This window comes from Talpa europaea (assembly GCF_964194135.1).
Source record: "Talpa europaea genome assembly, chromosome: 6".
NCBI lineage: Eukaryota > Metazoa > Chordata > Mammalia > Eulipotyphla > Talpidae > Talpa > Talpa europaea.
Window position 1 is genome coordinate 58,233,963 of NC_140072.1, and position 12,111 is coordinate 58,246,073.

Here is a 12,111-nt window from a genome sequence, read left to right on the forward strand (position 1 = left end):
CTTTCTAGAGTTCAACCCATTGCCCCAGGGGTGCTTATCTTAAAAAAGAATCTTTCTGCTTTAAACATAGCAAACCAAAATGAAAATGTGTTGTAATCAGTGTGAGCATGAACTAGCTCAGCTGGGAAGAGACAATCGTCAATAAAGTTTCTCTCCACTGTTTAAAATTAGTAAATAATTCAGGGAATAATGAATGTTATTTTTATTGTCACTAGAGGAGGGAACAAGAGTCTCTGTGTGTGTGTGTGTACGTGTGTGTGTGTGTGTGTGTGTGTGTGTGTGTGTTAGTGATGAGAACAGGCTCTTATATTCACTTGATGCCTTGGAGCTGACGCGGTTGGTTGTAGCATAGAACTTCAGGCTATAGACCTGAATTGGAATGTTGAGTTCCAGACCTGGGCAGAGCAAGGACTTTGCTTACCTCAGTTTTCTCCTGTAGGAAATGAGGGAGTGGAGGCAGATTATGTGAGTCTTTCAGCTATGATTTTCTACACTTCCCTGACAATTGACATGGTGCAAGGCTGAAGAGCAAGGGTGTTGAATGAATCATGTAAATTCAAATATTTCCACCCAAGAGGAAAAGAAAAGGAGGTCTTCAGGAAGCATTAACTGCCTCCAATGGCTTAAACTTCCTAATGAGCTAAAGAAGGTCTTAAGCTTTGGACCTATGGGTGGAAGAGAGATGGTGGAGAAACAGGGTTTTTGCTCACAGTCAGCAACAGTGAGTCCTTGATCCATCGCCAGTGATCCATTCTACTAGTGTGTCCTGAGGCACTGGCAGGAGTCTTAGGTTAAAGGGAATGAGCTTATGTCATGGCAAGAAGAGAGATCAGGCATCAAGGCGAATTCTACATTTTTGTTGGGTAGTGGGACTGCCCTCCAATGAAGTTGTAGAATGTTACAGAAATTTATAATGGTCCTACGGGGTTACTACCCACTTTCTTCCCATTACTGTGCCACAGTGGTTTTATTTAAAGTTATGAGTGCCTAATAAATCTCTTTTCTTTTTATTATTGAGGTAACATTGGTTTGTAGAATGGTATATGATTCAGGGAGAGCCATGTTGATTTTAAATAGTCTAATTCTCAAATTTGATGATGTGGAATTTGAAAAAGTAAGTACCTATACTTTCAAGTCCATGATTTTAGAAATTTGTTCCTTTGCAATAATCTGGAATTTGGTTTGATATTTTATCACATCAAAAGTCAGATTACTATGGAAGTGTTTTATCAGAGTGAGGAAGGGTTTTTGAGTAGAAAGGGACACACCTTGATGGGAGAGTACCACTTCCGGGGGGAAGAGGGCCTGCGCATGTTGTTGTTGAGATTTCGAGGTTCAGGGAATTCATACTCCTGCTCTGGCATCTTGACTCTTGCATTCTTTGCTTTTTCCAACTTAGCACCTTCCTCTGTGGAGCCCTTTTCTCCCCAACGAACCTAAAAGAATAACATAAAACAAAATGACAAAATAAAATATGATGCCCCTCATGGATGGGAATCACAAACACAAGTGTGATTTGTAACATAAGTGCTATCTAATCCTCCTTCCTTTGGACATCAAGGCCAGGGAAGGGGCGGGGTTTGGAAAAGGGGAAAGAATGAGAACTAAAGGAGCACAGAAAGCAAGCCATAGGTAGGAACTATCTAGGACACCGGGCAGCACCTGTGAAGACCTTGCAGGTCCAGGTAAGCTCTTTGCATTTTATTCCAGTAAGAGAAGAAACCATGGAGGCTGGTGTGGGGGTGCTGTTGAGCAGATGAGCACAGTTAAAAGGCTGTACTTGCTTTCTCTTCATCTGATGCCTCATGAGCCACATCCCACCAGATTTTAAGTGTGAGTTGTCACCAGTTTGCTGTGGTTTGCCAGCATCCAATCAGCACACAGATAATGGGAACTTAAGCTGCCCTCTTACCTCCATCCTTTTAATGCCTCCAACACCTCGCCCACCATAATAAGAGGCATCTACTGTAGGCCACTTTTTCTTAGGCAGACCGTCATCATCTTCTTCCTGCAGAGAGATGTGACATATGAAGGAAGCAAAACCTCATTGCTATATGTATGTGTGTTTTGACTGTGGTGGTTTGGATACGATTACACAGCTTGAATAAAATTTCAAGTAACTGGGCCTCCCCGGTGGCGCAGCGGTTGAGCGCTGGGTTGCGAAGCTGCCCGCAACCTCTGCTGCGCCAGTTCGATCCCCGGCTGCTTCCCGGCCACCGGAGGAGGGTCCCACATGGCGCGCAGACCTCTCCTGCCGCCCGCTGCTCCCCTCAGCAGTGTACTTCGGTCCTTCTGCCTGCTCTGCTCCCCGCTCTGGCTCTGGTGAATTCTCTCACCCTCCCGCGCTTCTGACTGTACCCAGTGCTTGTATGTATGTATGTATAAATCAATCAATCAATCAATCAATAAATCTTTAAAAAAAAAATTTTCAAGTAACTGCTTAGTGTGAGCTTGGACAAGTCACTTAACGTATCTAAGCTATTTTTTCTTATCTGGAAAGTGGGGATAAAAGAGGTTCTATCTGGTAAAGTTGTGATGCAATCCTGCCTCTCCACTCCTTTGCAAGCTAGTTTATTTAATCCTATTTTCATGCTGATGACCTGTGAATCTCCACCCTTGAATCTTTTGTTAACTTTGGACTTGAGGTTGACAGCTACATTTCAAGAGAGATGTCACAGAGAAGTCCTGATTTCTCTACCTCATACCTGCTCTTTTCACAGTCTTCTCTACCACCTGGGAGTCACCCTTAAATCCTTTTTCCTTGCCTGCCCCACCCCCACCCATCTCAATTTGCCAACAAATTCTGTTGATGTTACTTTAAAAAGATCCCAAGCCTATTACTTCTCCACCTCCATCACCACCCCCACCACCCTGGTCCCAAGCTGCAGTCTTTCTCCTGCCATATCCTCCTGACTACCGTGTTCTCCTCTTTCTTACCTAAAATCTGTTCTCTACAAAGCAGCAGAATAAAACCAGTCTTCCACTCTGCCCTGAGAGCTCTGGTCTTTGCCTACCTAACAGCCTTGTTCCTTACCATGCATACCTCCTTCTTGCCTCTCAGACTGCTTGCCCTCAGACAGAAATATCTGAGTACATTCCTGTCTCCATGACTATGCAGCAGCTGTTCCCTTGGTAGGAATGCCTTTTCTCTGGTTTCTCATGGTTTTGTATCTTCTTATCACTGCTCAGACAGGCCTTCCCTGGATATCCTATTCTAAAGTAGCCCCAGTCTTTTCAGCCCATCAATCTGTTTTATCTTTAGTTATGGATCTTATCATGGCTTGACATTTATTTATTGTCTGTCTCCCCATGCTGGAATGTAAGTTCTTTGGAAGCTTCTGTTTACTTCTCATCTTTACTATTGTATTCTCAGTTTTTAGAGTGGCACATGGTAGGTGTCCAAGATTTATCTGTTGAATTTACAAATCAATTAAATGAAGCTATTTATGTAAAGCAGTTATCTCACTGTCTGCAACTTAGCTCAGTGACAGGAAGTTAGTGCTTATTATATTTTTAAGATGAAGGGAGAAAACAAGAGGAACTTATAACTTTATGGATGAAAAGGGGAAGGATAATTAGCAAAACTGTTCCTCACATTGTTACTGTGGTAATTCTGTTATAGGGCAACCCTAATGTGAAATGGGTTGGCCTGAGTGTGGGTCCTCAGCCACCCACATGCTTAAAGGGACTTATAATGAGACTTGACTTCAGGCACACACAAAAAGTCTAATGAAGGGTTTATTTGCAAAAAAGGGGAAATGAAGAAAGGAATAACCCAGGGAGAAAGAGAGAGAGAGAGATAAATTGGTGAATGTGTTCTACCAGTTCCAATAGCATGGGCCCCAATAGCATGGGCCCAAGAGCATGCTGAAGGCTGGCATAAAACCAAGAACCCACAAGGCACACATGTCTGGTTATGTACCAAGCCTGGCTGCTTAATGCCACACTCAGTTCCCAGCAATCCTCCATTCGGTGGTGATGACATTTTGGGATTTGTAATACTTGGTGTATTGGATCTCTTTGGTCTGGGGTGGGTGGAGTCCATAAAACCTGTGTTTGTGGAGTTCGTTCAGGACATCCTTTCCCCCTAACAATTCCTGTTGTGGGGAGAAAGATATCACCATCTATAGTCCTAGATGTGTTACAGGGCAGTGGATGATTTTTTTTCTGGGTAGAGAAAGGAAGCTGCAAAAGGTGTCTGTCTACAAAGGAGAGGAATGAGCCAATGTGGATGAAATTGCTCAAAATCAGGCTACTTCCCACAGGCTTGTGTGGGTGGCATTTGGGGAGTCACAGATTCATGGTGAAGTCCTATGCAGGCTACCACTGTGTGGAATAGGGCATCCCAATGCAAGCGGCAAGAGGTGAGCAGAACAGAAATCAGAGACAGAGGTAACAAAGAAAAACACATTACCATATTAACACATGAAGACCTGTTTAGTGACCTGTTGTGCTTGGGATGTACAGACGTCTTTAAAATTTTTTTAATTAAAAAATTAATATATCTTAATATATCTCATTATATATATACATTACATATATGTGTGTATGTATGTGTGTATGTGTGTGTTTATATATATGCAGGTGCTCCTCAGGCTTCTGATCTAACATGTCTGCCTTTTAATCCCCTGACCCTAGCTTGCCTGCCAAAATCCAACAACAGCAAAAGACAGCACAAAGACCCAGAGTCTGAGCAACGGGACAGTCAGAATTTCCCTGCAGTTACCATGGCTCTGTTTATACATTCTAGAGACGGGAAGGTTTTGCAATCTTCAAAAGAGAAGGGAATCTTTGATGTGTCTTTCCATTTGGTCAAAATTGGTGGAGAAAAATCACAGTCCCCGGCAATTCCACTAAGAACATTGCAGCATCTAGTTAAGTAGAAAGGCTCTTGGGAAGTTCCCCTCACATTGCTCTTCAAGGAGGAAGCAGGGAGGGGGAGAACCACCAGCGTAGAAATCCTCTATGGTTACTAGAGGACCAACTGGAGGAGCTGAATTGCTTTGCATGAGTGAAGTAGTAGGAATCAGGAAGGGGTGGGCAGACAGTTGAAGACAGCAGAAAAGGGTGGAATTGAGCCACCAGCCAATTGCCAAGGTCCACCTGAGGAGAGGACCACTGTTCTCAGTAATGGGAATGATAGATAATAAAGAAGAGGTGTAATATTCTGTCCAAAGTTATTTTTTCTGGCTGCATTGCATTGTAACCCACTTGTACTTATAAATCCTCGTCAAAATTCCCTAAGCCGATAGCCTAGTGTCAGTGTTACCTTTGGGGGAGTGTAGGAATTGTGTTTGTAAGATGGTGTGTAGCAAAAGAAGAAGATATTACAGAAGAAGCCAGAAGTAGGAGTAGCAGTGCTGGAGAAACCGCAGAGATTAGGGAGGGGTGCTTGTTTCCCATCAGGGGAAGTTATGTTTAAATCTTAAAGGATGTGGTGGCCCAGATGTCCAGTTGACTGATGTTTGGGTAACACAAGTGGCAGCACGTTACTCAGATGGCAGAGGCCCCTCCTGACCTGCTTGTCCTCACACAGACCTGGGTGTGCCCTCAGTGTCAATCCTGCTCTAGGAAGAAACAGCTGTAAAATATGAAGTGTGATGCACACATCTGGCAGGTCCATAATTGGGTTAGTCATGTGCTACACTCAGACACTGAAATTTCCATATTTTCAGTCATTTCAGGCTTTAGTACAGCTCCACACTTCAACAGTCATGGCTCCATATGATTGGAAAACCTGTCCCCCATTTCAACCCATGTTTTAAGATATTGCTCAATATAACCTATTCTGTGAAGAATGCCTTGATTCTCCAGGGAATTCAGTGCTCCCTTCTTGAGTTCCCTATGGCTCCTTGTACTGACCTTCGTTCACTCAACAAATATTTAACAATTAGTTACTTATTCAGCAAACCAGTGAATAGAAGGGGTAAGTTCTCTGATCCTAGGGATGCCTTATTCTTCCATATAGATGGTGCTCTGGACAATTCCATAGACTTAATGTTAACAGTGCCACCTGGAGTTGTGCATATGGTGGCCCTCTCAGACCACACCCTTCCTGATTCTCTGATATCCAATTGCCAGGAAAACCATATGGCCAGTTTGACTTACATAGACTCTTAGTGACCCAATTTACTGTGCTACCAATGGGAACTCTCTGGAAGGGAGAATATAACTGAAACAAATAGTTTTAAATTGGCCTCTGAATTCACTTTAAATTTTATTGAACTGCAATACATCTTAAATCCTTATGATAAACTCTATATAGCTCCAAAGAAGGGCCATTTATATGTCCATTCCTTACTTCACTTAGGCAACTGTAGTTGAGTCCCCTCTGCTTGCCAGCACAGTATTATATTCTCAGGAAAAAAAAAGGTGTAGCTTATGAACAAGATTGTTTACATTTACAGAGGAATAATTTTTGTGAGCATGATGGCATGAAATTAAGGACTAAAGCCATAGAAACTCCCATGTCTTGAGGCTTTAGAGGGTAGAAGCTGAAGTAGAACTGACTGTATCAACTCACTACAAGCCTTTATGGATAAGTCAGAGATCACCATGAATGTCTGTCTTGGAGTGAATTGGCAAGTCAGAGAAATCCAGTAACATTTCCATTTGTAAATACAAAAAACTCCCAGATAACTTAACATTTCCCTGTTCTGAGTTGCATTTAACATGTTTGGCACCATTGTATCTGTTTATATATACACAATGATTAAGGACAACACAATTGTTCCTTATTCTTCAATAAAAACTAGAAATGTTCCTTTTTAAACTGTTGAAATAAAGAATACTGGATTCTGCGTCTGTTCCAGGACTTCTGTTTTGAGTGTGTGTGTATGTGTGTGTGTGTGTGTGTGTGTGTGTGTGTGTGTGTGTGAGAGAGAGAGAGAGAGAGAGAGAGAGAGAATCAGTGTAGGTGAGTATAAAGAAGATGCCTGAAAATAACATGGACCTCCACCTCTCCAGGGTGAGAAGCTACTCTGGATGCAGACACAGCTGTGAAGAGTACCAAATCTACTGCTATCAGGGAGTTCAATTTGTCTGGTTCTAGACAACTTGTATAATTTTTCCATAACCAAGTTTTCCCACTAAAAAAAAAAATCTCTTGCCACGAAGACATTGTCAGAATCAGTGAGCATGATAATAAATCTTGGAATAAGTTCATTATTCAAAGCCAGAGCCTAATAGTTGATTGGATGCCCATCCAGTGTCAATGTCTTCAGTACATATCCCTCGCCCTTCAGACACAGCCAGAAAATCCATGGAAAGTTATTATATTTAGAACTAAGCCATCAGATGAAGTACCCCTTTATTGGATTCTCCCATAAATTGTCAATTATTTGGAATAACTGGAGACATCATGGAGAATTATCACTCCACTCCTCCTTAAAGAACTTACCCCAAGCAATACCTCCTCTTAATTAAAACTGAGCTACTTTGCTTTTGTTGAGATCTTGAAGTCTCAAGTTAATTAGACATAGACCTTGACCTTCAAGTAGTTAATGGTCTAAAACTTTGATGCATGAGGAAGAACCAATAAAATACTGTGGGTAAGTAGAGAAGGGAGAGAAGAGAAATTAATTCTGATGGAAGGAATTTGGTGTGTTTTGTGGAGAGAGTGGCACATCAGCTGTGCTTGAACACCAGGAGCTGGAATAGAGAAGGCTGTTTAGAGTCAGACTGATTTTCAGAGCTTTTTGTAAAATACTTTGCATGGACTAAGTTACACTTTCTGTTTCTGTATTATTTCTTTCTTATTTCTTTCTCTGCCAAAACACATTAAGAAGGAGCTTAGGGCCACCTAATTCATAGGGCCAAGGAACTCTCAAGGCCAAGACACATGTTAAAGTAATCAGCAAAGCCTGTTGGCCTTCCCTAGCCAGCCTGGAAGTTCTTTTAGGTCTAACACAATGTTTCAGATCTCAAGTATCTCCAGGTTGTCATTCTTAGAAACCAGGTCTGCCTTCTTCAGGTGAAAGTATGACTCCTATAAGAATATTAAATGAAAAACCCAACCACCTTTCTTGCTTTTACCTCTTTTAGTGGCTTGCTGATTTGGAGTTTTCTTTTTTCCCCCAAAATTGTGTTGATGAGTATAGTACTTCAGTGCATAAATACTTATTGAGCTTGTTCTTTCTGTGGTGCCCTGTGCTAGATGTTGGGATCTAGGCTAGCCCAGATCCCACAGTCTTGGACCTGAGTTCCCTGGCCTACTCCAAAGGCAAATGCAGAGCCAGTACCAGAAGAAAGGGCACCAACTCTAACTGAATATGAGAGGATGGAGCATTCTTTACCTCAGGGCAAACAGAGCTCCTCTTCAAGGGAACTTCTCACTCTGTTTTTCTTTGGGAATTTAAGAGACAGCTGCACAGAACAGAAATATAGCCAAACTGGAATCCATGCAACTAGCACGGTGCTTTCTTTTCAAGAATTAAGAAAAGGCTTTTGTGGATGTAAAGAGGTTTGTTTTTTTTTCCCCCTCTCCTCTTTGCAGAGCAATGTAATTTCCTCCCTTGATTTCTGGGCAGAGAGTTAGCATTCCAACAAGATGTGCTTTAATTGATTGCAGCTATTAAATCCCTTGGCTTACATGCTTATGGTTCAGGATATAAGAGCCACATGGAATTTTAAATTTAATCATTATTCTTTCTGTATGTAGGAAGCTTGACAAAGGCATTGGGAAGAGAAATGGTGATGGGGTGGTGCTCAACTTGCACACAACAGACCTTAGGGATTGAGGACAATGAACTTGAAACCTCATAAATACATCTTTTGACCTTTTAGACTATACCCTGGTTTCTAAGTGCTGCAGTCAGGGTGGTCAGCTATCTTTGAAGTGATCAGAGGATCAGGAGAGTCACTGGCTATGCACACCTGTCTACAAAGGCTTTTCCTCCCTATTATTCTTTAATTCCTCCACTGTACTCTACCCTAGGTCACACTGGCACCAGGACAGTGTGCATGGCCAATTTGGTGTGGAGTCTAAGTTTGTTTTTTTTTTTTACAATTCCCTTCAAATGATGAGAATTTGAGATCAAGGCCAGGGTATTATTAGAATCTCCTCCTCCAGTATATTTTCATCATTGCCTGGGAAATCTTTACATGACATTGTGTTGGGAAAAATGGAATACTTCAACATCAGGCCATACCTAGAACAACTGATTGGAGAATGTGGGAAATTTGTCCTAATGCACACATGTAGCATAAGTCTTTGTGGGGAAAAAAAGAACACTGATGTATCTGCTTTAGAGAAAAAAATCAGTACCTTGGGGGTCCAAATAACTGTATTGATAAAAGCATTAGTGTATGTATCTCAAATTTTATCTTTGAAGAGAGAAAACCTCCCAAAGCCATTTTGTCTATGGCTTCCAGTTTAGTTCAGTTCTTGTTCATCCTTGATTTGGAAATGGTCAAAGATTTCCCCCCTGCTGCTTCATAGCAGTAGAAACCTAGACCTGTCTTAGTGCTGATTTGCAGGGGCCTGAATCTTGGCCAGTCAAACCAGCTCTCCACCCTACTTTACCACTCTGTCTACCTGGCTGTTCCCTGCTCTGGTTACTTACCTCACTCTCCTCAGCAGGGGGTGGAGGGACCTCCTTTATAATCTGAAAAGAAAAAAAAAAGAACAAGTCAGTAGAGATTTCCAGCCACTTACTTTTCAAGAGGTCTGCTCTTAAGAGGTGCCTGGTCATAATTACCTAGTGAAGGGCTCAAGCTATGCAGGCTTAATCTATGCCATGCTGTCTTTCAGGGCAGAATAGCTCAGTGAGCTCATGATCCAGGCTGAAGGTTCCATTTCTCATTTGTGTCTGTGGTAGTTTCGTATAGAGAAAACAACACTGCATGGGTAACAGTTTTATCTCTTACCACAGGCAGCTATCTTGCAAATTCATGCACTCCTTGATTCATCCAGTCTTTTAGGCATCAAATCATTCATCCAACCATCCAAATGCCAACATATTTAACAAAGAATTGTGCGTGACAGAAGTTAAGATAGCAACTGCAGAGACAAGTGAGGTAGTTGGCAGTTGGCAGTTCCATGAACTGTCCCTGTTCCCAACTGATACCCATGGAAACGGTATGATGGTCAGGCAGATTGATTCCCAATTGGGAGCAGAAAAGAAGCCATCAGGGATTGATTTCAGGGCCCTAGCACTTAAAAGGTGCAATGATTTACATTGCAATATTATAAGACTACTCTGTACCTTTCCCATCAGCTGAAGAGAGATATGCAGACACTCTGGGCAGGTAAACAGTTGTGAGCCCCTTCTACACCCATCAGAGAATGGGCACATGGGAGAAAGATAGAAAAGAAGGACAACTGGAGGGTAGTAAGCAGTCACTCCTCGCACTTGACCCAGGTTGCACACCCCATATTCTTGAAAGGACAGACCTGTTGTCAATTGAGGTTAGAGTCTTTTACAAGGCAGTTTTGTCTATTATGACTTCACCAAGTCACCTGGGAGGGTACCGTTTTCTCACTCCAAACTTTTATTAACAGAATTTTGGGTCTTCTACATACATTCCTTTTCTTTAGAAAAGTTTTGGTAATACAAAACTTATTATCTCTTAACATCTTAGTGTCATGGCTGGTCTCGACCACTTTGTGGATGGGTGCTCAGGCTTTATCCATGGGACCAATTCTCTAATCTTCTAGGGGAGCTCACCCAGCTGCAGGCCAAGCTGCTTGTCTGGCATCAAGCTCTGCCTACTAAGTACTTATCTCTGATTTGATGATTATCCTGAGACCTCATTTAGGCTCCAGTCCCTACTACTGTTACCTACAGTACCATTATATGCAGCGTCATTTCTGTATGATGAGATAAGCTATAGACTTGTGGTTCTGTTAATACCAGCCAGGAGACTAAGACTCAGTCATTTAAAAGAGCGGCATTCAATTAATTGAAGAGGCAGAGATTAGGGTCTCCAGAGGTTTCAAGCTATCATTTCATCTGCCTCCACTTCCTGACCACTGTGGGAAGCCTGGTGAAGGTCTTTGGAAAGCATGAGCTCAGCACTGGCTATGACCTCCTTAAGGAACTCTCTGGGGAGGGACATTAGTGCCCTATACAGATTTCCTATTAGCCCAGAGGCAGTGGCAATATTAAAACAGGAAATGCCTGGAAACTGGAGGGGGCTCTGAGGAGCTGGGGATAGGAGGGGCAGATCCTGAATGCATCTTTAGGACAAGACTAAGGAAGGAGTGGGAGAGCAAGCAAGACACTTGTGAACAGAGTTCCCTAGCTGACAATAGTGCTGTGGGCAGCGTGCATAGTAAGTACCAGGGGTATACAGAGGTTCTAGCAGAGCAGCAGTGCTTTTGTCTTAAGTGTGCTACTAGCTACCTCCTTCACTGCATGGAAGCACAGTGTCATTGTCAAGTGTGAACACCAGATCTGCCTCTTTCTGGCTGAGGATTTGACAAGAGTCCTTAACCCTGACCTCCACTGTGCTTATCTGTTCAATAGCATCAACCCTGCAGGAACTGAGTCATGATGAACAATAATGTTTGCAAAACATCTGGCATGGAGTAGATATTCAAGAGAGAGCAAGCACGTACTATCAGTCTTTCATTTTCTTGGGGTCTGTCTCTTGTCTTTATTACATATTTAACAAAGCTTTCATTAACCTCCTGCATATGCTAGATGACAATGTGTTGTGGTTTCCATGTGGGCGGTCAAGAGGCCAGAGCCTCATAAAATGAGGAAGTCAGGAGGCAGGTGTGCAGACAGTGCTGGCCACCTGAGAGTGGCCAGGGACTTCAGCGGCCACATATGTGTAGGCACATGGTAGGATCGAGGAAGTGCAGCACAACTAGCCACTACTCAGCCACCCTACCTGTGGTTGTTGTTCAGTGTAAGTTTTTGGGTATTTATTGAGTTCTGCTTCAGCAATGTGCCAGATCTTAAGGGGGACCCAAAGACAATGGCAAATAGGAATCAAGCAATTAGTTTACAATCCAGATGCCACACTGACTATCTGTAACAACTGGAAAAATGCCAATCATGTTCAGATAAACAGGATTTAAGAATCTCCAGTCTGGCCTCATTGGTTTGATATAAGCTATACTTAGCAGGACCAAGGACAAATCTACCTATTGCTTCAAGCCTG

General features: G+C 42.5%; 1 protein-coding gene across 1 annotated transcript in view; it reads right to left on the reverse strand.

Moving 5' to 3' along the window:
• The window catches only part of ANTXR1 (ANTXR cell adhesion molecule 1), a gene marked incomplete at its 3' end in the record, with an annotated part of 210,237 nt that overhangs the window by 59,760 nt on the left and 138,366 nt on the right, over window positions 1-12,111 (reverse strand). Inside the window, exons 14-16 of the mRNA XM_084234447.1 lie at window positions 9,564-9,605; window positions 1,913-2,008; window positions 1,269-1,436 (exon numbers count right to left, since the gene is read on the reverse strand). Of these exons, the coding sequence (XP_084090573.1) occupies window positions 1,269-1,436; window positions 1,913-2,008; window positions 9,564-9,605 (306 nt within the window). The remainder of the gene's footprint in view (window positions 1-1,268; window positions 1,437-1,912; window positions 2,009-9,563; window positions 9,606-12,111) is intronic.